The sequence below is a fragment of the Biomphalaria glabrata genome, chromosome 16 (genome assembly GCF_947242115.1).
Source record: "Biomphalaria glabrata chromosome 16, xgBioGlab47.1, whole genome shotgun sequence".
NCBI classification, from domain to species: Eukaryota; Metazoa; Mollusca; class Gastropoda; family Planorbidae; genus Biomphalaria; species Biomphalaria glabrata.
The window spans coordinates 6,746,962-6,774,830 of record NC_074726.1 but is presented as its reverse complement, the minus strand read 5'-3'; the positions used below and the strand labels follow the sequence as shown (position 1 = coordinate 6,774,830).

Below are 27,869 nucleotides of genomic sequence, written 5' to 3'. Positions count from 1 at the left end.
GTAAAAAAAAATTCTAATTGCACCGATTTATTATAAATTAAAGTAGATCTATTATTTAATATTATTTAATTAAAAGACTGATGCAAACAATTAATATAAGATTTGTTTATTTAAAAAAAATATGTTTGAAATGTGGAGGCTTCAGGACGCTTACAAAAACTGGCACTGAAGACAAGAAAGTTTGGGTCTACGTATGACCTGAACGTTCGTCTGTCTGTCTCAGAAACATTTCAAGAAGGTAACCAAAATCCAGTTAATTTACAAGCTACATTTAAAAAAAAAAATCGACATTTGTTATCATTTCTACGTCATTTATTATTCACACAACTTTAACTCTTTCTCTCCGTAATTATTTTTCCACGTTTTGAAGGAATTCTTCATTTGCTCATTACTATTTCACTACCCCTGTTATGATTGGGCTTCAATAGCTTTGTTGTTTGTTATCAGAAAATGTTGTATCTGGTATAGAACTAAAGGGGAATGCATGCTCTTTTTATATAATTCAAAGTCAAGTTTAAAAAATTAAACATTAATTTAGGTTAAAATCAACGATGGTATCGTCGACTAGAAGAGAAAGAGTTAAACAATAATAGTCACTTGTTACATTATACACTAATATAAAATAATATTTGCAACTTGTATGAACGCAGAATATTCCCGTAAAGGCTTCAAACAGCAAAGTAACAAACATAATTCTCTGGGATCCTTGTATTTGAATTAAACAAAACAAAAACACTGCCTTATGTTTAGAATATGAAACAAAATTTTTTCTTTTTAGCATTTGTCTTCACTAATTCCTCATAATCGCGTTTAATCGTCTCGTATTTTGAATTCGCGATCTCGGCATCCCTCTTGTATCGTTCTTGCATCGATTCCATTTCAGACTTAATTCTGGTTTCGTTTTCTCGTTTTACTCTCTGGAGATCCCGCTCATAGTGAATTCGATTTTCTTCCATATTCTTCTTTATTTTATGTAGGTTTCCTTCTTGTTCTTTGAGCTTCTCCAGTTTTTCAGCCTTTTCTTTTTCGCTGCGTTTTAAGTGTTCGACCTCTAAAGACAGCTGCTGGACCTGGGCTTGTTTTTCTTGTGATTCGATACTTAGGTTGTTGAGCATAGCTTCAAGTTTCGATTTTTCCAATTCAAATGCCTCCTGTTGTTGAAGTCTTTCTCGTTCCAGTTCCGCCCTCAGTTCCTGTTGTCTCTCTTCCATCCTCTCTGCCCATACCCACATATCTTGTACATTAGTAGGGTGGCTGGCTTCATGGTGTTGTAAGCTTTGGAGATCTTCACTTAAAGATTTCATCTCCTCCTTCAAGATATCTTCCGTCTCCTGATATTTCTGTCTGAGCTCTGTCTCCTTTTTGGAAGAGTCAAGCTTCTCTTTAGCAAATTTTCTCAAGGTTTCCAGCCTGTCGGATATGGTCTTGCGGACTGCAGAGGTGGTTTCAAGGGTTTTGCTTAAAACGCCAGTGCCGTTGTCTGCTTCGATGACCCGAAGGTGGGTCTGAGTCGCCCTACAGAACAGATCTTCGAGTTTCTTTTTATCTTTGAGGTTGAACTGATGACAGGAAGAAAACTCTTGCAGTATAAGGCTGATCTCTTTCATCGCTTCTTCCTGCACCATCGGCTCTCTTACTTGGGCCATTAGCTCTTTACGATTGTCTTCAGCCTTTTGGAAATGATGGTTCGTGTACCTTTTGCTCTCATTTTGCATCGAATCTACCATTGCCAGTAGAGCTTTCAGCTGCTCTTCTCTGACTGAGCTGTCTTTGGTCATATTGTCAAATAAAATGGCCCGCTTGTCGCATTCCTGGTACAGATCCCTAAACACTCCACCTTGCTGGTTGCACCATTCTTGGAATGTGACTGCAGTCTCGCTCTGGTCTCCCTTGAAGTAATCTCCACAAGTGATAAGTAGGATGCAATATTTCTTGACAAAGTCGTTGCCAAATATTTTCTTTAACATTCTAATGGCTTCTTTATCCTCCGCCGTGAGCCTTGACCCGTATCTTATTGTCAGAAGGAAAGCGTGATAGCCCTTCGGGTTAAGGATGACAGCGTCCTTCATGCATTCGACAATCATCTGCGTGGCCTTGTCAATATCCTTGATGCTAAGGGTATCCCCGACTCCAGGACCGTCCACCACCTTTATGACCCTTCCGTCGAATCCTGCCACGTCGTAAGCAACATCTCGAGTCACGGAAGTAGTACTGGATGTACTTTTAAAAACATTTCGTCCCAGTATAGAATTTCCGGTTGCACTTTTGCCAGTTCCTGTTTTCCCCACTATCAATAGATCAACATCTTGTGGTTTCTGGGGAAAAATATGGAATGTTTAACACATGAACCTAAAATTGATCAATCAATCAATCAATCAATCAATCAATCAATCAATATGTATGTATGTATGTATGTATGTATGTATGTATGTATGTATGTATCTATCTATCTATCTATCTATCTATCTATCTATCTATCTATCTATCTATCTATCTATTTCTCTATCTATCTATCTATCTATCTATCTAACTATCTATCTATCTATCTATCTATCTATCTATCTATCTATCTATCTATATTTTTATTTTTTTTACAAACAACTTGTAATATTTGAACTTATAATTGAAAACATATTTCAAATAACTTGTGGCAATTCTAAATTTGCTCAAGGCCATGCAAAGACACAACCGTACACACAGAGTCATCCAGACAGCCAACAAAAAAAGAAAAGCAAATTTAAGACTAATTTTGTGACGGTTAAGTAAAGCTAGAATTTGTCATCCATCATGGTGTATTTAATTTGTACATAAGCTCACCCTTTCAACCTGATGTAGCTCTCCTTTTCCCTGTTCTGAAATATTGAATTTCATACAATTACTGCTGATATTCTTTGTAAGTAAAAAAAATGAAAAGTAGGCTTATGTGGTACAAACATAGACTTATAATATATAGACTGGCCGATAACAGAGTTTTATGAAACGAAAATGTGTGACTTGCAATTGTGTGTACTTTATTATACAGCTGTGTAGTTTTGTTTAATCTCTAAGACTGAAGATCATGCAACTTTTCAGAATTCGGAAATCCGACAACAATAGATATTCTACATGTTTTCAAGTTACATGAAGTTATTTCCTTTTTCCAGTCAATATTTATTTATGTTTATGGCTACAAACTAAAGAGTGTAAATACCGAAACAAACTTTCTGTGATGCTTTGAAAGTGCTACAAATATTGCGTGTACAAGTTGGCCTAAACTATAAATGTTGTCAATTTAAGTAATAAACTACAAGTGATGTAGCTTAGTAAAGTTATTGCAGAAATAAAAATGATGGGGTTATTATTATTTTTTTAATCCATGAGATGGAATAGTGGTTTGAGTTATGGAACAAGTCCAAAAAAGCCCGTGGAGTATGGAAGCGCATGAGGCGCCCTGACCTCACTTCCCCGAGGTGGAGGCTGTCCAGGCCTGAGCAAGCTGTTAGAGCACAGTGCACTGTCCTGTTGGCTCATACTTCTCACGTCTACGGCCAAACTTTGACTCACGTTGCCCCCGCTGCGGGGAAGAAAAGGAAACCGTGCCTCATATTCTGTTTGACTGCCCCAGACTTGCTGATCTCTGTCTCGACAGGTCTGGGAAACCCAAAATTCTCGACCTGTATGGCGACATGATCACACTACGTAAGACAGCAGGGCTTCTGTCCAGGGCTTTTGCAAGAGAGGATTTGAGCCTCTCAAGCCCTCACTCTAATGGAATTTGATGTTGATGATTATTTTGTGTAACCTACTAAAGGGAAGGAGATTGTATATTTATTAATATATTGTATATTTAATTAATACTTTTTTAACTTAACATTTAAAAAAAAAAGGCGGCCTTAGCCTTGACCAATCGTTTTCGAAGGCCTCAACACTGACCTGCATGACCTTGCCAGGTCTGTACGACGTGGCAACGAGCTATTGGTCTCCACTGACCATTTGTTGCAACGTCACAGGTCAGTGTTGAGGCCTTTTATACCGAATGGTCTCGCCTGTGCAGACCATCAGGCGAGGGTCATGCGCTGGCTCGAAAGCCCTAAGTGCGGATTACATATACCTTACCACATTACGCCTCGCCTCTGATGCTGTAGACCTTATCAGTGTTACAAACCACTGTACCTTACGTAGGTACTGTACTATTGGTCGTTGGGCAATAATATGAACTGTATTGTAATTGTTCTACATGTGAGCTTTAACTCTTTGTCTCCGTAATTATTTCCCACGTTCTGACAGAATTGTTCATTTTTCACATTTGAACATTCTACCTTGTTATCATTAAACTTCAATAACATTTTTGTTTGTAATCAGAAAATGTTACTTTTGGTATACAATTTTAGGAGAATGCAAGCTCTTTTTATATAAAACAAATAAAAGTTTATAAAAACAAAAATTAATTTAATTTAATGAGATCGACTCAACGATGGTATCGTTACTTAGGAGAGAAAGAGTTAACTTGCAAGATTTTGTCCTCAGTCCTCTAATGTTGAAAGAATTCCTAAATATCGAGTAACAAGTTCTGTTCATAAGAACTGGACCATCTGATGGAGACAATGAAATTTTCTATCGCGGGGCCTTCTCAGGTGGCCCCAGTCGCCACCTCGAAATGTCGCCTCTGAATTTAATGGCAGAAATTATTATTCGTCTAAAAATCAGAGACCACATGAAGACTACAAATAATGGCTAAAATTGTTTATTAAAAATAGGAATGTTCGAAACGAAACCAATGTTTTAGTATCTGTCTGGAAGGGACGAAAAGTTATTTAACAAGTTTATGTAAATTTGAGTCTTTACGAGGGGAGAGAATAACCACCAATGTTACCTACCAATTGAGAGAGGTGAGAAATGTAATCCAAGCAGTGGAAGCAGTTGACTAAAACTGTCTGTTAACGTGGGGTCCCCCTGAAGATTTCTGACCAGTTCCTGAATTTCGTTTCTTTTTATAAGATCCAAGATCTGTAATTGCAGGCAACAAAAATGTATGTTTACTGAGGGCATCAATTGTAGGCTTAATTCTATAAGATTCAAACATAACATTTAGCATTGCGTAAGCACGCATAGTCGTACACGTCCGGCATGCTCTTTAGACTGTCATCACAACGTCCTGAGTTCATATCCCACCCGTTAGATCTTAATATCCTGCATGAGGTTCAAGAATCAAATAATATTCTGTCTTGAAGGGATGTTTGAAACCAAACGAAAGAATGTTCTTATAAACAGGGTGTCAAAATCGGCCCGGGCATTTCTATAAAATCAGGCCCACAAATTCTCTATCATAGGTGTATCTGTCCTCAAAATCATTGTTAAGTTTGATAATGTATCGATATGCATGCATACAGTGAACTCTATATCTTTATAAGCAACATAGCGTCTTTTTAAATCAGCAATTATGTAGGCCCTAAAAAGATGAAGCCTACTAGTAGCACTGTCTACATTCTACATTTTATTTTTGGAAAATGTGTTTGATTAAAATAGTATTACAATGTAATGTCTGTGAAAGATTTTTTTGTTTAAACACGACGCTCAGAGGGCATTTTATACAAATAATAATAATAATAATAATATAATAAGAATATTATAAAACCTTTAACTATTTGATTAGTGCCATAGTGGCTTCGATCAGGCCATTTCGGTGGCCCTAGCGGCCCATTTGGGTACCGCCCACCGGGCATTTGCCCAGATAGCCAGTCCGCCCCTGCTTATTAACAGTGCACAAAATGTCTTTTTGATATGAAACATGAGTTAGGTATTTGGTTCTTGAAAATGTAAATAACAAACAAATAAATAGAAAAAAATAGTTATTATCAATACTTTGATAGTAGCCAGGCAATGTAGCCTTAGAGTGTAACCCACGCAGTCCGGAGGACGGAAATATTGAAAAAAAACAAAAAACAACAACGTTGTTCTTTTTTTATCTATATTATTATTATAGCTTTTATATAGCGCTACTTTAATGCTTATAGCATGCTCAGAGCGCTTTGGTCCAATCTCATTTGTGGACCAGTGGAGGGGGGGGGGAAGGGGTATCTAGGAGTTGGTTTTCCGTGCCGCCTTTAGGCGCTCAGTAAACACCCGAGTCGGGTGTCGAACCTCGAGCCCCCTTCTAGGTAGCCAAGCCAAGCCAAGTTCAAGCGCACTTGACCTCTCGACCACGCTTCCCACCATCTGCTTGATTCCTTCAGATTTGATCCAAACCTTCCGCCGGTCGGCTCGGGAAATGGGCAGGTGGGGTTTAAACTCGGCACTACGGATACGGCAATACAGAGCGCATACCACACAACCAGGAAGCCTATGATTAATTGGCATCAACAAGTATCGTTTAAAATGTTAGTTGCAAAAAAAAAAAAAGAGTTGAAATGTATAAAGATTAACAAGCAACAAAAGAAACTCTTGTCTCATACCATATCTACGTTCTTTTCGAAGCTTGCTAGTTTCTTGAGTAGATTTACAAGTGTCGAAATGTGCAAGCCGTTCCTGCTTCTTCTTTCTTTCTGGTTCTCCAGAGCTTCTCTCAACCAGGAAACCAGCAGAGCTGCAACTTGACCCACTTAAGGAATATATGACAACAAAATTATGGTAGAAAGATGTGAGTGTTGACGAAATGGAAGTCAAAGCATATCTTTTAACAGGGGGCAGACTGGGTGTCGAAATCGGCCCTGGCATTACCATACAAGGAGGCGCGGTAAAGCGCTTGTTTCTGAACCGGGGGTCCAGGGTTCGAATCCTGGTGAAGACTGGGATTTTAAATTTCGAGGTCTTTTGGCACTTCTGAGTCCACCCAGCTCTAATGGTTACCTGACATTTGGTTGGGGAAAAGTAAAAGGCGGTTGGTCGTTGTGCTGCCCACATGACACCTTCGTTCACTGTAGACCACAGAAAGAGATGACTTTTGCATGATCTGACCTATAGATTACAAGGTCTGAAGGGGGAACTTGACTTTATTACCATACAGTCTGACTCACATATTGATTGCCATAAGATGTTGTTACTCGTCCCCATACAATTATTTAAAGTTCCCAGAATGCATCGAAAACTGAAAGCAAGTAAACTTGGGTTCATGTAGGCTTAATCCAACGTAGTGCATATCTATATCTAGAATTATGAAAGATAAGGCTTCTATCACATTTACAGAAACTTAATGTCATTCAAGGTGGCCCGTTTGGAGGCGCCACCGGCCCATCTGGAAATCGACCCACTGGGCATTTGCCCAAATGCCCATACAACCAGTCCGCCCCTAAAAAAAGATCCCGTTTGATATATAAGCAGGTTTAGTCTAAACTCTAAACGGTCATATTACCAGATCATACAGGAACAGTACCAGAAATTAAAGAGCGGCAGACAAAGAATGAGATAGGAGGACATCAAAGGATGGTCGGAACTGTCCATTAAAAAAAGATTATAATTCTGGCAAAAGACTGAGAGAGATAGAGAGAGACGGTCGACCGATCATATGTGGTGCCCTAACGGCCCAACAGTTTAAAGGATAGGTAATATAATAGAAAATAAATAAACATAATTAAAAAAAAACATTCAAAATTTAAAAAATACTTTAAAAAAACAACTAAGCTTATATTAGGAGAAGAACCGCAAAATTACTGCCATATCTCCCAGTAATGCAGGGTTTATTTCCCTTTTTCTATACAAAACAAAATTAATTAAAAAGCACTATTAAATAACTGATTAAATAATTAGTTAGTTGTTGTTTTTTTAATTGATTCGTGCATTGTCGTGGACTGTGAATAATTGTGAAAAATTTCAACTTAATACATGAATGGAACTTGGGAGAAAAAATATATTTATACAAAATTTGTGACAGACAGACAGACAGACAGACGAGTTAATATAAACTTTTTTTTTAAAATATTAAGTAAATGTGAACATTACCAGATTGATCCTGTACTTTATTTTCTGATGTGATTATTATTATGAGAATGGCAGCAGTTTGCAGAAACTCATCTTTTTCTGCTGTATAGAGTCCAAGAGTCTATTCAAAAGATTCATCGTGTATCAAAATTAGTTCATTATTAAATGACATAAGTGATTCTGGGTTTTTATTCGAACAGAAAACAGTCTTGATAAAAGTATCCCAACATTTCTAACTTTCTAATGTTATGCAGAAAAGGGAGGAAACCAAGTGTGATCCTGGACATGCTAAACGAAAATGTGGATGTGTTGAACATTACAACTTTGTCTCCATGTTACCTAAATTAAAGGCCCTGGTGCAAGAAGGCGGTTAAACACATTTTTTAAATAAAAAATGAGTTTAGTTACAAGTTTAGTCACCATGATGTGCACCTTCTGACAAGACTTCCCATTTGTTGAAGTGTACATATGTGTAGATATATGTGTAGATATGTCTGTAGATATGTGTAAAGATGTTAACTATCGTAAAAAAAAAAAACGCAAGCTAAAATCTATGGCCATATTACAAGGCCTTCGGGGCTCGCAAAGACCTTCCTCCAGGGAACAGTATCAGGAAAAATAAGAAGAGGCAGACAGAAAAAGCGATGGGAAGACAACATAAAAGAATGGATGAGACTGTCATTGAAGGAAATTCTAACTAAGGCAAAAATACGGAGAGGAATGGAGAAAGACGGTCGACAAATCTTGCATGGTGCCCCAACGGTCCAACAGACTAAGGATAGATAAAGGTAAAAGGTGTGCATTGTCCCATTGAAAACATGTACAGGTGGGCTTTGTCCAATGTACAGGCGGGCTTTGTCCAATGTACAGGTGGGCTTTGTCCAATGTACAGGTGGGGGCTACGTCTATCCAAAGACACTTTATGCATGAAACAGCATGGACAAGACCACCTTATTGCACTGAATGGTTTTAACAAAAGGAGCACAATTTACCTGTCAGTTTACCTGTCAAACTACTGCAATGGTTTTAGTCTTAATCATAAGCAAACTAAGCAACCGCTTAGGGCCTCCAATTGGTGGGGGCTTCGCACATGACTCTAAACTATTTTTTTTAGAGACGAAACAGTGAAACTTGTGCCCAATGCTATTGTTAGAGTCACAAGGTTTTAAATAAATTGCTTAATGGAATTGACCTCCTTCATATAGTGGCAGAAACGTTAATTGTGAAATTGCCCAGATCCCTAAGATAGCACACTGAAAAACTGACAAGACTGGAAACACTAAATTTTAGTTCTTAGCCTACATTAGTCTACAAGAACCAAATATCACAAAGAAAATTTTTTAAAAAGTGTTTTTGCCATTTTTCTCAAAGTGACGACATTGTAACTTGACCACCTTCTTGATCTAGGCCCTTCAATTCTTATCTTATAAGTTACAAACGTTTCTTCAAGAGAAGATAATTGCGTTCTGCACATTTCTTGAGTCACTAGCAGTGACTTAAACTGAGAGAAAAAACAGCAACATCAGAGATTCGAATCAAATTAGACAAAAACAGGTGAACACAAAATGTAAAGTAGATTAAAGTACACGCTTGTGTTGGAGGCTGTATGAGTTTATATACAAAGAAACACTAAATGTGAAGTACAAATATTTTACAAATGTATCCCCCTCCCCCACCAAAAAAAAAAGTTATCCAGATAGAGGGGGATTTAAAACAGTTCCAAAAGTTAACGCAGATATCTGAAGATATCGAAGAAATGTGATGCCAACCTGTAAGTTTATTCCAAGGCTGTTGAATTGTAAAATAACATACATGGTATAGATATCCAACAAATTTGTCTAATAAAACAGAAATATAATGAGCGCGTCATAGTTGTTTATTAGATATATGTAATGAATGATTTGTATAGGTGATTATTAGATATATGTAATGAATGATTTGTATAGGTGATTATTAGATATATGTAATGAATGATTTGTATAGGTGATTATTAGATATATGTAATGAATGATTTGTATAGGTGATTATTAGATATATGTAATGAATGATTTGTATAGGTGATTATTAGATATATGTAATGAATGATTTGTATAGGTGATTATTAGATATATGTAATGAATGATTTGTATAGGTGATTATTAGATATATGTAATGAATGATTTGTATAGGTGATTATTAGATATATGTAATGAATGATTTGTATAGGTGATTATTAGATATATGTAATGAATGATTTGTATAGGTGATTATTAGATATATGTAATGAATGATTTGTATAGGTGATTATTAGATATATGTAATGAATGATTTGTATAGGTGATTATTAGATATATGTAATGAATGATTTGTATAGGTGATTATTAGATATACGTAATGAATGATTTGTATAGGTGATTATTAGATATATGTAATGAATGATTTGTATAGGTGATTATTAGATATATGTAATGAATGATTTGTATAGGTGATTATTAGATATATGTAATGAATGATTTGTATAGGTGATTATTAGATATATGTAATGAATGATTTGTATAGGTGATTATTAGATATATGTAATGAATGATTTGTATAGGTGATTATTAGATATATGTAATGAATGATTTGTATAGGTGATTATTAGATATATGTAATGAGTGCGTTGTAGGTCGCAGCTGGGTCTGCGTAGCCTCGTGAAATACTGCACTCCTCATTAATTTTCGGAATCGAAGAGAAGTTTTATATATATGTAATGAGTGCTTTATAGTTGATAATTTGTAATGAGAGCGTTATAGTTATTTTTATTAGATATATGTAATGAGTGCTTTATAGTTGATAATTTCGAATGAGAGCGTTATAGTTATTTTTATTAGATATATGTAATGAGTGCTTTATAGTTGATAATTTCGAATGAGAGCGTTATAGTTATTTTTTATTAGATATATGTAATGAGTGCTTTATAGTTGATAATTTCGAATGAGAGCGTTATAGTTATTTTTATTAGATATATGTAATGAGTGCTTTATAGTTGATAATTTCGAATGAGAGCGTTATAGTTATTTTTTATTAGATATATGTAATGAGTGCTTTATAGTTGATAATTTCGAATGAGAGCGTTATAGTTATTTTTATTAGATATATGTAATGAGTGCTTTATAGTTGATAATTTCGAATGAGAGCGTTATAGTTATTTTTATTAGATATATGTAATGAGTGCTTTATAGTTGATAATTTCGAATGAGAGCGTTATAGTTATTTTTATTAGATATATGTAATGAGTGCTTTATAGTTGATAATTTCGAATGAGAGCGTTATAGTTATTTTTATTAGATATATGTAATGAGTGCTTTATAGTTGATTATTTCGAATGAGAGCGTTATAGTTATTTTTATTAGATATATGTAATGAGTGTTTTATAGTTGATTATTTCGAATGAGAGCGTTATAGTTATTTTTATTAGATATATGTAATGAGTGTTTTATAGTTGATTATTTCGAATGAGAGCGTTATAGTTATTTTTATTAGATATATGTAATGAGCATGTTATAGTTGTTTATTAGATTTATGTAATGAGGGTGCTATAGTTGTTTATTAGATATATGTCATGATGGCGTAGAAGTCACATTGTTACCTTTAGGATGTTTGACTTTTCCAGCTCTTCAGTCCTACGGAACTCTCTGGAGACAATATTCAATAGAACGTGAAGTATCCATCGTTTCTTTGTGTCAGCCTCCTAAGTGAAGTAGAAATCTTAATGTCAAAGTAAAGACGACTAAACTGATGTCAGCAAACATCTTAGTACAGTCTTAAAAGTAAAGGAACCTCTTTCAGACCTTCAGATCTATGGGAGCAGATGGTGTAAAGGTCATTTGTTTTTTATGGCCGACTGTTAACGAGGGTGTCATGTGGTCAGCACAACAACCAGCCGCCTTCACTTCCCCAATGTATGCAACCTTACTATTGAAGTTGGGGTGAGCTCGGAGACGTCCTAAAAAAATCCCGGAGCTCAAATTACCATCTTTCACCAAGATTTAAACTCGAAAAACTTAGTTTCGGAAGCCTAGCGCTTTACCATTTAGCCACCATGCCCTTTTAAAATTGAACTTTACTTAATTTTAAATATTTTTCTGTTACCATGATATCTTTGATATCAGGAATAATTTTTGCTTTAAATTCTGTGTATCTATAAAAATCTGGCACATTGCAGTTGACGTTATGAACTGTGTGGAAACGAGGCTCGCTCAATAACCTTCATCTTTAAAAAATGAAATAAACAAACTCGGGGGCACATTTTATATAAAATAACTAGCGAGTTGAATAGGGCTCAATCAATAAAAGCGCATACTGTAAGTGCAGACGCGAGCACAAAATGAGAAATGCTAAGGTTTCTGTGCGGGTCTGAAATGAAAGTGAAATTTTCTCGCCTTTGGTTTGGAAACATCGGCTTGGACTCCTAAGGACGACAGTGGTAATGAAATCAGTTTGTCTCTAAACGCAGAACTGATACATGGGACATAAAGTAAATCTATACTTACTACTGGCAGACATGGCGTCATTGTCACATCGCCTTTTAGCACTTTCTTGAAAATTCGAAAAATATCTTTTCTTGACATGGCCTGGAGAGTTAAAATACATTTTCCAGAACATTATTGAGAATCTATAAGTTTAATTATTTAAAACAAAACATTGTATTTTCCAGTTTATACCTACTCAATAAATTTATTCGTCTTGTCTAAATGTAAGAAACGAGCCGACCCGCGGCGTAGCATACGCCTCCCTCCTCTTTTTTTTCTGAGCCTCACTCTCTGTCTCCGCGAAAGTTACGTGGGGTAACTCTAGTAGCTCTAGGCTTTTTCATCGAGAGTTAGAGACTCGGCGTGCTTGCGTGGTGTCCCGCATGGTCGGGCGACGAAGAGAATTATATATAGTGATATTTTTTTCAAAGTTTACTTTGTCACAAGTCGCTTGGTGCTAATGACAACGGAATTGGGTGAATGCCACGGATGAGAGTTGGTGTCATTTGTATAATCCAATTTTGCTAGTCAGTGGGAATGTACAAGCGAATGACCGGAAGTGTGTAAGTTTGTGTGAGGGTTGCGAAGAGATAATAAAGTTTGCCTATGTCGATACGACAGTTATCTAATGCAGCGGTTCCCAAACTTTTTCCTTAACGAAACACTTCGCACATTTTGAGTATTTAGCGGAACACTTTACTTATTTTTTTAGAGAGATTAATTCACCTGGTGGCCTTCTAATTAACTATTCCAGTAGGCCTTTCGGGACAATCTCGTTCCGCGGAATACAGTTTGGGAACCACTGATCTAGTGTTTTCACAGTTACGTGGAGAACCAGAGGAACACTTAGACAGTGGCTTCCATAGAATTACATAAATAAAGCTGAAACTGTGACATTATGGACACTCTTAATTTGTTTGCACATTTTTCTTTGCAAAGCTTCTATCAACTCACTCTGTCTGTCTGTCTGGTAAAAAGTTTGTACACGTTATTTCTCCCATACCCGATTTCGGATCAAGCTGAAATTTTACACACTTAATATAATATTTGTTGCTGTTTTTTGTTTTTTAAGTATTTTATAAAATATCTTTCTTGTTTCAGAAATCAACATTTATCGAAAGGCATATAAGGGAAGATAAAAGGGTCGATGAGTCAGATGTAGGCTACAGTTGGGTTTTATTTGAACATTTTCAATGTAGATTTATTTCTTCCATGTACTTATGTTGTGTCATTATATTGGAAGAAAACATGTACATTCTATAAATCGACTTTATTAGTTAAATTCTTCATCATCATCATCATCATTCCTTTGAGTTCCTCATGGAACATAGGGCCTCAGTAATAACACACCACCCTCCACGGTCTCTTGCTAGTTTTTTTTATGGCTTCCCAGCTCTTTCCGGTCCTCTCGGCTTCCTCTAGTATCTTCCTCTACGTCTTGTTCCCTGGGGGTTCGACTCTAAGGCATGTCTAGCTCTGTTGCTGCTATAGAGAGGTAGTCCTCACAGGATAATATTCTAAATTGATACTGTGCGTCTGGTTTCTATTCAAACAACGTATCTGGATGATAGGCTAGATCCAATCACAGTACATAATAACCAGAGGTTTAAAAACATTTCCACATGGAAAACACACAGGAATACATGTTAAAACTCTCATAAGTATCTCCTTAAAAATTATTTTAGGAATTTTTTTCAAAGGCAGCAGTGTTCTTTAACTTGAGCAATTTATTAAAATGTTTTTGTTTTTTTTACCATAAAGTGTATTTTTGAAGAAGTAAAAATATAATTAAGTTATAGGGGAAAAGTAAAGTGTACCCCTTTCAAAGTAGCAATCTATGAATCTTGTGACACGTTTCGGTTTTTCTGGCCAACAACTAACGAGGATGCCATGTGGCCAGCACAACGACCAATCCCTAAAGTACCTATTAAACGGTTACCTGACAGATGACATCACTCAGTTCTGTAATTCTGACGAATAGTTCCATTGCAGAAGTTTTGAGTGCGGTAAAAGCTTGTAAAACGCCTTCTCTTTCTTCTTGTGTGCAGGCAGATGTGAAAATAGTGAGCAATACATCTGCAATAGAACCAAAATTCTCTTTAGCTGCAAGTATGTCATCAGTTATGTTGTGATAATACTTCTCTATACGTACAGTAAATGTTTAATTAGCAAATAATTCACAAATACAAACAGATGAGTTACTTTTTTTTTTCTCTCATTTACAATTCTTCTTCTTATCTTATATATTACAGACGTTATTTAAAAAAAAAAAGAAGATAATTACGTCCTACGCATTTCATGTGTCAATCTAGTCATGCATGTTTATCAACGACTTTAACTTTGTTAAGTCTTTGGTTTTTCTGGCTGATTAAGGCTACCCCATTCCATTATCTAATAGCACAAGAGAAGAAGGAGCACTTGTACGAATTAGTTCTAGTATCTCTACCCTTGTGTCATCTGAGTATTTAATTAGGTTTTTTTGTTCTGTTTGTAAGTTATCGTTTAGTATTATGGGAAGAAACTATTTAAACATAGAAAAGCTCCAAAGAGAACTCGAATCACGTGATTCCGAAAATGCCATGTAGCGACCAGGTTAAAATTTGACTGTACCAACAGGGTACCCCTTTAAAAAAAAAAAAATAAAATAAGTAGCGTTATCCACCCTAAAACAGGTCCATTATTCAACTTCTTTTCATTACTGTTCATATTGAACAACTTTGCCGATGAGTAGCATGGGATAAAACTTAGCGTGCATTAATCATTTATTTCAGCTTTTAAGTTTTGCACTCTAATTAGGTTAATTAAGTGTGTATATTCTCTTGTAAATTAGCATTTTCTTTATGGGTATTGAAGGAATATGATGTGTAAGTGAAAAAAATTAACAAACAAAATATGTTAAAATACATTAAAAAAAAGCTTATCTAAGTAGTAAAGTATAGTAAAGTAAAGTTCCCCTTTCAGACCTTGCGATCTATAGGGCAGATAATGTTAAGGTCATCTGTTTCTTTGGCCAACGGTTAACGAGGGTGTCATGTGGCCAGCACAACGACCAACTACGTTTACTTTCCCCAACTAAAGTCAGGTACCCATTAGAGTTGGTTGGACTCGGGTGCGCTCTGAAATCTAGAAAATAAAAATTCCAGTCTTCACCAGGATTCGAACCCAGGACAACAGTTCAGAATGCAAGTGCTTTACTGCTCAGCCACCGCGCCTCCAAACCATTATTTACAAGTTAAAACAAGGATACAAAGAGAGTGGTCCACCCAGGCAGGTTTCAATATTTTCAGAAAGAATATCAAATTAAAATTCTATCAATGACAAATGACAGAGAAGAATGGAGAAAGAAGGTTGACAGATCTTGTGTGGTGATCCAGCGGTCCAAACCAGTCCAAGGTGAAAGAGAATGTGAAATTAAATGTGAACCTGGCGTAACTGATGTCTTATGATGAATATCTAATTAATCTAAGTGATGGTAATGTATTTGTAATGGGTGAATCCTCAAGAAAAAACATTTCCTTTAAGAAAAAAAAGAAAAAAAATTTCCTCAAGTGTTTTATACCTAGACTATATGGCAACTCTGAAGTATACGCGATAATATGAAAAAATACTTATTAATTGTTGTTTTAAGTTATTTTGCATAGGAATATGTGCCCCTACTAAAGAGCGTATCGTGTTTGTTACTATTAATAGGGAATAGTTGTAAAAGTGGTGTATTTTTATGAAAAAAAATTCTTGCATAAGTGATTTAAAAAATTAGATTTTTCGCTTTCAGAAAAGAAAAAAGAAGCCGTTGCATCAGAACTTTGAATGAACTAAAATATGATGTCGGATTTTCACTATCTTTTCTTGTTTACGAGATCTGAACGGGATGGACGGACGGACAGACATCCCACACAAAACTAATAGCGTCTTTTCCCCTTTCGGGAGCCGCTAAAAATCTAATAAAATTCTTAAAGAGTCACAAAGATAGGTCCATATGCTAGGACTAATTTGTACAAGTGCTCCATCTTCCCTAATGCCGTTAGAGCACATGGAATGGATTTTCTGAATCAACCAGGACAGCCATTGACTTAGCAGAGTTTTAGTCTCTAATTAACACGTGTAGAGCGTAATTATCTTGTTTTTTTTTAAAGGAACATCTGTAACTTATAAGATAAGCTAAGTGTCTCAGTGTCAGTTTTTATTAGCCAGTTTTTATATATTTTTAAAGTCAAAGTTTATTATAAAAATTAACAGGCGACTAAATAATTTTGTGGGATATTAAATATCTTGAATCTAAAACATACGAAAATAAATATGTTCGAAAAAATTTTGACAAACATATGAGTTTATACCTTCTGAGCTTAGTGAGCTGCTGAGAAAGGGGGGGGGGGATTGAACCAGTATCGACGTAATGATAGGCTGAATAAATTAAATTTTGAAGTGGGATTGCTTGTTGTTGTTTTTTTTGGTGTGTGTTTTATTTATATTTCAATGTGTTGTGTATAATGAACAAGAAGACCTGGGATCTATACGAAAGCTTGCATTTAGAATAATAAAGTGAAGTTGCTTAATAGAGTTTCCGTTTTGATTGCTGTGAAGAGAGTGAACAAGAGAGATGTCCTGAAGACATTTCTTTAATGGCATCGAGTTGATAGACACGTATAGGCACATATTCCGCATGCATGACTAGATGCATGACGCGAAGGACGTAATCATCACTTATAGACACATGGATAAAACAACTGACCTACAATCTTGTAGTCTATGAGTTTATAGACACTTATAGACACATGGATAAAACAACTGACCTACAATCTTGAAGTCTATGAGTTTATAGACACTTATAGACACATGGATAAAACAACTGACCTACAATCTTGAAGTCTATGAGTTTATAGACACTTATAGACTCATGGATAAAACAACTGACCTACAATCTTGAAGTCTATGAGTTTATAGACACTTATAGACACATGGATAAAACAACTGACCTACAATCTTGAAGTCTATGAGTTTATAGACACTTATAGACACATGGATAAAACAATTGACCTACAATCTTGTAGTCTTTGAGTTTATAGACACTTATAAGACACATGGATAAAACAACTGACCTACAATCTTGTAGTCTATCAACTCAGCTTCTATCACTGTCAACATGTTCTTGTACAGTCTGAGTAGTTTCAGCAACTCGTCCAGGAGTTGCTTCTTGTCCGAGTAAGCCTCGAGATTCAGGCTCTGAAGCTGGCTAAGCAGATACCTCACCCGATAGGCCAGTTGATAGGGCTGCAAGATTTGCATGCTGGTCAATGATTCTGTCAGTGAGGACTTCAACTGAAATGGCCATTCAAGTATTTGATACGGTTAACTTAAGCACTTTTAAATCTACATAGTAATATAGAATTATCACTTTTGCCTAGTTTTTAATATCATGGGATTGTACCCACTGAAATGGCCATTCAAGTATTAGATAGTTTAACGTAGGCACTTTTAAACCTACATAGTAATATAGAATTATCACGTTTGCCTAGTTTTTAATATCATGGGATTGTACCCACTGAAATGGCCATTCAAGTATTAGATAGTTTAACGTAGGCACTTTTAAACCTACATAGTAATATAGAATTATCACTTTTGCCTAGTTTTTAATATCATGGGATTGTACCCACGACAAGCTATATTTACAGCACGTATATTTTTATTATATCTCAAAGGCCGCGGGATGCACTTTTGAGACCAAAAGAAAATCCGCTGCCGAAGACAAAGACGTAGTCGGTAAAAAGAAAATCTGCGCTAGATATAGCAAAATATGTAGGTCACATCTGAGGCTGCGTAGCCACGGAAAATACTGCATTCCTCGTGGATCTTCGGACTCGAAGACAAGCCTTATTGTCATTATTATATTTAATGTTGTAAAACGCATATTTCACAAAATATCGTGAGATAAAACTGTGTGGTGACAAATAGGATTTATTAAAAGACAATGAACATCACCTATATCGAAAGTAGAAATTATAACCGTGCTTTGAGTAAACTTGTGTACAAACAATCTTTTATAGGCTTCATTAATGCAGTGAGTGAGCTAAGTCTAACTATTGTATCTTTTCAAGTTAATATTTGTCTTACTCTGTTGATTACTCCATTATGATTCGTCAGTGTATTCATATTTACTTAGACAACTCATTAGAAGTTCGCTACGTGTTTATATATCTCCTTAGGCTGCTCAATAGGAGTTTACAACTTGTTCATATTTCCTTAGGCAGCTCAATAGGAGTTTACAACTTGTTCATATCTCCTTAGGCAGCTCAATAGGAGTTTACAATTTGTTCATATTTCCTTAGGCAGGTCAATAGGAGTTTACAATTTGTTCATATTTCCTTAGATGTCATCACTATAATGTAACAACTCTGCAGTTTCTTATTCACTAACAATGTCAACAATACAAAACATACCAGTGAAAATGGCTCTGGCGATCCAATTTGTTCACATGCTTTTTCTGTTGTCGGTGCTCTGATAAACAATAATTAATTCATATATTAGTTTATATCTATATACTTACTCAAATACAATACATATAAAACACACTTTAGACAATAAGACAATTAATGAAGACATGAAGACTAATAATGAAGACATTAAGACTAATAATGAAGACATTAAGACTAATAATGAAGACATGAAGACTATTAATGAAGACATGAAGACTATTAATAAAGACGTGAAGATTATTAATGAAGACGTGAAGACTATTAATGAAGACATGAAGACTATTAATGAAGACGTGAAGACTATTAATGAAGACGTGAAGACTATTAATGAAGACATGAAGACTATTAATGAAGACATGAAGACTATTAATGAAGACATTAAGACTAATAATGAAGACATGAAGACTATTAATGAAGACATGAAGACTATTAATAAAGACGTGAAGATTATTAATGAAGACGTGAAGACTATTAATGAAGACATGAAGACTATTAATGAAGACTATTATTGAAGAAATGAAAATTATTAATGAATAAATGAACGGCGTTCCAATTTGGCCTCTCATACAATCAGGCAGACATCGATAATGTAAACTTCAGTGTAAAGCCGTCAAGCCGTCAGCCCCTTGAATGACAAGACTGCAGTGTAAAGCCATCAGTGTAAAGCCATCAGTCCCCTGGATGACAAAAACCGCAGTGTAAAGCCATCAGCCCCTTGGATGACAAAAGTGCAATGTAAAGCCATCAGCTCCCCTGGATGACAAAAGTGCAGTCCCCCCCCCACCCCACCGGCTAAGCACGCTTGAACTTGGCTTGTCTTGGCTTCCTATGATAGGGGCTCGAGGCTCAACACTCGACTCGAGCAGAGTTATGTTTACCGAGCGCTTTAAGGCAGCACTGAAAACCCTCTCCCAGATACCCCCTCTCCTTAACCGGTCCACAAATGAGATTGGACCTTACCGCTCTGAGCATGCTATAAGCATAAAAGTAGCGCTATATAAAAACAAAGCTATAAAGCTATAAAATATTCCCCCAACCGACATACTAAACTTCATTGATTTTGAGAGGAAAACGTCAAGTATTTACCTTAGACTAGGCATAGCGTCGACTTCGTTTGCCCCATCCAAAAGATAATCCTCCAGTGGGTCCGAGGAAAGGTCCGAGCTATAATGTTTACGTGGGAGAAACAAAATATGTCAGTTATAAGTTATAAGTATACATTAGTGTTGTTATTAGTCATTACAAAGCTTATATTAACTCACTCTGTCTGGCACGATTCCTATTGCACCTTTTGATTTCTCCCTCTTCCCATTCTAGGACCATTCGGACAATTATTCATTTGTTTATGTCTCTATGACAATACATGAATCAAAAACGAAAAAAACATGTGCTAATAGAGAATGGAATGGATTGCCTGAATCAGACAGGAAAACTAACGGGTTAGCAGAGTTTTAAGTCTTTGATTAACATGCATGACTAGATTGACACATGAAATGCGTAGGACGTAATTATCTTCTTTTTTTTTTTAAACTAACGTCTGTAATATATAAGGTAAGATAATATGTTAAGATAAGATAAATATAAGACTACAACTGATCGGGCTTAGTCATATTCTTGTCATTAAGTTTACATAACCTGACACTAAAAGCAAATCGAAAACACACAGCAGTGGTAGGTTTCTGTTTGGAGAGTTTCACGATGACCTAAACGTTGTCAAGGACGCTAACGTGAACTCAAAAGTTGCCAACTAAAAAAGCTACAAAACGGAAGAGCTTTATAAATGGATTTTGCATTGCTAAATAGCTTGTGAATGATATCATTTGACTATTGAAAAACAGATTTTCAACACTTCCTTTATTTTGTTCACCGGATGCACCAAAAAGCTTGCAATTTCTAGTTTTGCCGCTATGTATGAAAATCAATCACACAGGTCCGGTAGACTAAGGCTTTGGTATTGTTAGTCAGCAATATTTTGTCCCACACTCTTTTCTGCTACTGTGACATGGTGCCTATTATCCTGTTGTTAATGTCTTATCCAGTAGAGCATCGTTGGATATGATGGAGCCAAGATAACAAAAACTGGCCGAAAAATTTCCAGTGGTTGGATTAATGGTTACTTGAGGTGCAGTGTTTGTGTTCTGAAATAGTATCTTAGTCTTGCTTTGACTAATATTGAAGCCGAACTTCTGGCAAGCAGCAGATAGTTTGTCAACCATAGTCTGAAGCTGAGTATAAGAATTAGCCACAATAGATGCATCATCAGCATAAAGAAGTTCTCTGATAGGTAACTTTCTAACTTTGGTTTCGCACGCAACCTTGATACATAAAGGAGTTTTCCAGAGGATCTTGTATGGAGAAATACACGTCCGTTGATGTCGCAGTAAGCGTAACTGGGTAATGCAGTAGGCAGGAGAAGAATATGCCAAACAGAGTAGGTGCGAGCACACATTCTTGTTTGACTCTGACCTCTGACCTCAAAAGGTGCTGATTGGGCTCCATTGAATTTCACTGTAAATTTTCTTTCCACATGGAAACACTCGATAAACTCCAGTAGTTTGGGAGGACAATCCACGTGATAAGCCCTTTGCTATACGGAAGTGAAACATGGTCAACCTACTCATGGCAGGAAAACAATCTAAATACCTTCTACTTCCGATGCCTAAGGCGGATCTTTAAAATATGGTGGCAAGATATAAATAACCAATGAGGAAGTGCTACGAAGAGCAGAACATACGCTGTGTTATCAGCAGCAGACGCCTTGGCTGGCTTGGCAACGTTCATAGAATACCAGAAGGTTGAATTCCACTAGACTAGACATTCTGTATGGTGATCTATCAGAACGCAAGTCATCCACTTTTCAGGTAAACTGATGTATGCAAACGCGACATGAAGCTCTTCAAAATCCACACTAGCAGCTGGGAAAAAGAGGCACTGGATAGATCTACATGGAGAGAGAGCACAAAGGAAGGGTCTCGGATTGCAGATGCCATACACAACAGAAGCAGAAAGAAGGGTGAAAATGCAACGGCGCCTGGTGATCGCAGCTGTGTATCAAGGATTGGCCTCTTTAGTCACACAAGAAGTTGCAAAGGGAAAAGATCGTCTCTCGAGATGTAAAATGTCACAGACATGAACATTAATAAATGTGACTAATTATGACATTCAAAAAAGAAAGTGTACTTACTTAAAAATAAAACTCTCGTCATTTCGAGGCTCGGGGATGACTTCAAAGTCATCTTCTTCATACATTTCTAGATTGCGTTGATTGTGTCAACTTTGTAGTTTAAGTTTTTCTAAGCATTTATTGAAGCTTCATATGGGTTTAAATGTGTTGCTTGCCTGTAAGTAAAGAAATATTTATTATAGCTTATTTACACAGCGTCATTAGTGCTAGGAGCTGAGATCGGTGCGGGGGCGCTGTATGATATGGAAGTGACACCAAAGTGAGGAAAGATTTTTAGATATTTTTTTTTAGACTTTACATTAATAAATGCTTTAAAGCGCTGAGCTGTTTTACAATGAGTGCATACAAAATGGAATTACAATTCTGATGTTTAGAGGCAAAACTACCGCAAGCGTTTTAAGGGTAAACCCGAATACTTACAATTTTACTTTAGCAAAGTGTGATCATCATCATAATCATCATCATAATCATCATCAAACTCCATTAGAGTGAGGGCTTGAGAGGCTCAAATCCTCTCTTGCAAAAGCCCTGGACAGAAACCCTGCTGTCTTGCGTAGTGCATAAATGTCGCCATACAGGTCGAGAAATTTGGGTTTCCCAGACCTGTCGAGACGGAGATCAGCAAGTCTCGGGCAGTCAAACAGAATATGAAGCACGGTTTCGTCTTCTTCCCCGCAGCGGGGGCACCGTGAATCAAAATTTGGCAAAGTGTGATAGGGGGCTGGGGTGACACTAACCATAGCGAAGCCTCTGTTCGAATATCCCAAAATGATACACATTATTAGCAAGTTTATCCGTTTGTGTGGGGAATTTCGGAATCCTAGGGCACCCCTGAGTCCACCCAACTCTAATGAGTAACTGACTTTAGCTGGGGAAAGTAAAGGCTGTTGGTCGTTGTGCTCGCCACATGATACCCTGCTCGTTAACCGTTGGCCAAAGAAACATGACATTATCTGCCCTATAGATCGCAAGGTCTGAAAGGGGAACTATACTTTTACTTGTCCATTTGTATTTCGTATGTAATGTTTTTAGTGGGGATCAAATGAGTTTTCACAATGAATTCTATTTCTTGTTGATTGATTTTGACTCCATCAACGCAATACCTGCAGATAGGCCTACGTTCTTTTTTTTATCTTGACGTTCATAGCGTTAGAAGATCAGTTTCTTAAAGGATTTTGTTTATCAGTAGTTGTCAACATCTGAGCGATGCTTATGCCTGATGGCAGAGTTTATATAAAGATATAGTGTTAGACTTTCTATGACTCTCCAAATTAACAAAAGGTTCAGTTCCAAAAAAAAACTATAAAATGCTTTGGTAAAGAAATTTAGAAACTATTCTTATCAGGGATAGAGGGTTTTTTGTTAGGTAATATGTGTATTTAGACTTTTTTTTTTTTGTTGATTTAGTTTGTGTATATAAACAATTGGTTGTACCACTTTGGTTTGAAATAGAACAATAGAACCATTTTTGTATACATCAGAATCTAATGACCTTACTAGGCCAACCCATAGCACACACTATCATAACATATACACATTTCTTACACAATATGTGTATTTAGACTTATTTTGTTGATTTATAGTTTGTGTATATAAACAATTAGTTGTACCACTTTGGTTTGAAATACAACAATAGAACCATTTTTGTATACATCAGAATCTAATTACCTTACTAGACCAACCCGTAGCACACACTATTATAACATATACACATTTCTGTCTCACAAACTAATAACACATACATAGCAGTACTAGTCCCCACATTTATAGCACACAACTCTAACCTACACACTCATAACACACAACACTAGAATACACACGCATAACACACACCTAGCCTACACTCTCGTAACACACAACATTAGCCTAAACACTCATAACACACACTACATTAGCCTACACACTCATAACACAACACTAGCCTACACACTCATAATACACAACATTAGCCTACACACTCATAACACACACAACATTACAAGTCTCACAGAACGTCATGAGTGTGTTATGAGTCTGTAGGTTAGTGTTATTCTTATGTGTGTTATCTTTTAAATTGAAGAAGATAACTTTTTTTTTATAACTGTCTATCATGTAAAGATAAGATAAACACCGCTAGCCTACAGACTCATAACACACAATACACTAGTACACACACACACGCTGTACATACACATGCACGCGTTTTAACCTTGCGCGACATAGTACACATCTATCTTGATATTTAAATCAATAAAGACAATTTTCTAAGAAAAAAAACAGTCTAAACTAAGTGCTATAGAATCTACGCATTTTCGGAGAAAAGAACACTTTTAGTACATTATCTTACCACTAACAATTATAATTAATACATTTCATTCTGCTATATGTCTTACACATATTCATACGTTTTAAGGTCTAAATCAACTTTTCTTAACCTGTGGAGCGCATTTTGCTGTCGGCGATGGAGAGTATTGATATTTTCTAGTGTTTAACCATTACTAACTATCCTCACACGCCTATTGCAGCCTATTTAAATACGAAAGCAACTAGGGCCGGATTTAGGCCGATTGCTCCGCGACTGGCAGAGGCCTTGCAATTTATATTAAGCGTATCACTATCGGTCATGGTTCTTGTCGCAGGCTTTTGAAGATGTGGGACTTAAAGGGTTAACATACTTTGGTGTATCATGCGAATGACGTCACTTTAATTAACCCACTGTCACCTATTGCGTTTAAGTTGCTTCCTATGTATATTGTATAACAAATGTAAATGTAAGGCTCTTATTAACAGTAACAGTTGCTTTTGAAAAAAAAAAATAGAAGCAGGGCTTCGTCAAAAACCATTAAATTGGGCCCTGGGATCTTCGAGAAGACAGTCCAGCGCCCGTACCCAACGTGGAAAAAAAAGATAGAAAACAAGCCACAAAAATAACAATAAAAATAACAATAAAAATAAATAACAATAAAAATAACAATCCATGGCGACTCACACATTGTTGGTCTCATTCAGCCGTAACGACTATGGTTCTTCTCAAAAAACACTTTTTTTTTTACAAAGCTTATATCAACTCACTCTGTCTGTCTGTCTGTCTGAATGGGTGCGGCAGAATTAACGAGTACAATTATCTGAAGTGACCAAACCCTACATATTTAGCCAGAAATGTGAATACTGGGGATCGATGATTTCCCTTGTTGGTTTCAAACAAATAAATAATTACCAGTAATTAATTTACTAATAGCTTAATTTTTTTTATTGATTAATATCTTGTCTATGTCAATGAATAATTGTTCAAAATCTCATCTTGATCCGAGAAAAGGTGCGGGAGGAATAACGTGTATGAGTTGATATAAGCTTTGTAAAAACTAAGCTCAGTGATTTACTATTGTTTCTGTAGGCTATAAGGCCTATGTAAAAAAAAAATTTACAAACCTATTAAAAAAGGTATATAGAATCCCAATTCAAACTTCTACCATAAACGTATCCTTCCAAAATAGCAAGAAAAAACAACAACAGAGTGAGGTAGGCCTATAGATCGATATATACCAGTGCAATAAATATTACACATTTATAAGCTATGCATTATAATCAAACCTTCACTGTCTATTCTCAAGGTTGACTCAGTTTATAGTCCTGATAAAGGCTGCAATATAACAACTAGATCTGTACACACCTACCTACGCACACATAGAGTTCTATACATCAAACACACATACGCACACAGACGACGAACATCGACACAATGGTGACAGCACACGCAGCAAGATGTTTCTTGGTTTACATGTAATATGTTTTCCAGGAAATTGTGTATTTTTAAGTCTGAAATACTGGACCAAGCAGCAGGCGGAAATGGGGGGCCATAGAGGACCTGATAAAGATGGGTTCAAATACAATTTCCGCCCGATATTTTTTTTTACCATTGATTTCCTGAACACGGGAAGGGGCGTGGCTAATTATTAAATAGATAAAGTATTCATCACATAAAAATAACTTTTTACATAATTAGAATAATCTAATTTGAGTTGAAGAGCTTAGATTTAATGGAAATCACCATGTGACCTCACAACTTACAACAACGCCTCTGCAATGTGTGGACATCTATCTATCTATCTATCTATCTATCTATCTATCTATCTATCTATCTATCTATCTATCTATCTATCTCTCTATCTGTCTGTCTGTCTGTCTATCTCTATCTATCTATCTATCTATCTATCTATCTATCTATCTATCTATCTATCTATCTATCTATCTATCTATCTATCTATCTGTCTGTCTGTCTGTCTGTCTGTCCGTCTGTCTTTCTGTCTGCCTGTCTATCTATCTATCTATCTATCTATCTATCTATCTATCTATCTATCTATCTATCTATCTATCTATCCATCTATCTATCTGTCTGTCTGTCTGACTGTCTGTTTAACTGCCTGTCTCGAAAAAGCTACACTTGAGTAACGAGAACAATAATCTCTGGACATAGTGCACCAACATTTTATCTTATCTTATAGTATACAGACGTTACTTCAAAAAAAAAAAGATGATTACGTCGTACGTGTTGCATTTAGTCATGCATATTAACCAATGACTTATACTCCGCCAAGTCACTGGTTTTCAAAGGACACAGTGGAACTTGGGCTTTAAGACCTAGAGTCATCAATGCTATTTTAGATTGATGGTAAAATTAATTGAATGTCCCGAACGCTGAGGTAACTTGATGAATTCTTATTGCAGCCCTCTACTTTCTCTGCGGTAATTTGTAGTTTATCTTTCTGAAAATGCAATACCAAAAAGAAAAAAAAAGCGTTTATGACAGAAGAATTGAAGAAATTAATTGAAAATAAAATAAATGAGAAATGGACGAGCTCTCATCCAAATCACAAGAAAGATGACGCTTATTATAAGCTATCCCGACAAGACCAACGTCTAATCTTTCGACTCAGGACCGGACACAACAAAATGCGACAACACATGTACCGGAAGCTCAAAATTGGAACCAGTGAAATGAGGAGTATCACCAGAGAATGCCGACCACGTCCTCCAAAACTGCTCTCTTTACCAAGAGGCCCGCATAAGACACTGGCCCCAAACCACCCCAATAGAAAGAAAACTATATGGAGAGCTCCCTGATTTGGAAACCACTGCACAGTTCATCTCATGTATCGGTCTAGTCATCTGAACACTCCAACATAACAATGAGAAAGAAGAAGAAGAAATACCAAAAAGAAAAAAAGCGTTTATGACATTCAGATACACATCGGACTACAATATGTTAAAACTACACGACCCATCTCAAATATAAAACGCTACAAAAAGCATCTCTACACTTCATACAAGGCCACATTAAAAACTGGTCTGTGAATTAATATCTCATGGACTTAAGCGATGAAGCTCTTTTTACAAAGCTTATGTTAACTGTCTGTTTGTCTGTTTGTCTGTCTGGTACAAATTTAAATTTTGTACACGTTCTTTCTCCTCTTCCCATTCTCGGATCAAGATGAATCTTTGCATAATTATTCATTGTCCCTAACGAGACATGTATCAATTAAACATTGGCCAATTAATTAATTAGTGGTAAATTTTTAAAATTAATTTTGTTTAATATAAAAGGTAAACAAGTCGTATGGAATTAAGATATATGGCTGTAAACGTGAAGTTCTTTTCCTTATTTAAGCGTTGTGTTTTTTAAGTTTTTTTTTTATTGTTTCATTATACAATTATCTTATAAATGAATTACCTGCCCATCTTGCGCTTCTTGAAGATGGTATTCCTAGCTCGAGCTGGAGTGAAACAACAAAAGTAATTCTGATAGTCAAAAAGTAAAAAGTTAAAATGCTTGTGACAAGAGCTGAACAGACT

General features: G+C 36.1%; 1 protein-coding gene across 5 annotated transcripts; it reads right to left on the bottom strand.

Moving 5' to 3' along the window:
* Positions 1–115: 115 nt before the first annotated feature.
* LOC106072996 (uncharacterized) lies at positions 116–27,869 on the bottom strand. 5 transcript variants are annotated; one of them, XM_056013401.1, is made up of 13 exons: positions 27,748–27,869; positions 22,041–22,195; positions 19,943–20,020; positions 18,821–18,878; positions 17,483–17,702; positions 14,326–14,462; positions 12,408–12,488; positions 11,504–11,605; positions 7,915–8,014; positions 6,432–6,577; positions 4,857–4,986; positions 2,818–2,852; positions 116–2,315 (listed from the first exon to the last, which is right to left on the bottom strand). In XM_056013401.1, the coding sequence occupies exons 2-13, from the start codon at positions 22,103–22,105 to the stop codon at positions 747–749; spliced, it is 2,721 nt and encodes a 906-aa protein (XP_055869376.1). In that variant the 5' UTR covers positions 22,106–22,195; positions 27,748–27,869; the 3' UTR covers positions 116–746. The 5 variants fall into 5 exon arrangements, with proteins under 5 accessions (XP_055869376.1, XP_055869375.1, XP_055869373.1 ...); XM_056013400.1 differs by lacking the exon at positions 27,748–27,869 and adding an exon at positions 25,694–25,803; XM_056013398.1 differs by lacking the exon at positions 27,748–27,869 and adding an exon at positions 25,611–25,738.

Excerpts from the sequence above, each read along its gene's own strand:
- LOC106072996 (XM_056013401.1), bottom strand. The coding sequence starts at position 22,105 with ATGTATGAAGAAGATGACTTTGAAGTCATCCCCGAGCCTCGAAATGAC. Across the intron at positions 18,879-19,942 it reads GACGCTATGCCTAGTCTAAG|AGCACCGACAACAGAAAAAG; the intron begins GTAAATACTTGA and ends ATTGTTTATCAG. Across the intron at positions 12,489-14,325 it reads TGAGTGATGTCATCTGTCAG|GCCATGTCAAGAAAAGATAT; the intron begins GTAACCGTTTAA and ends TTAACTCTCCAG.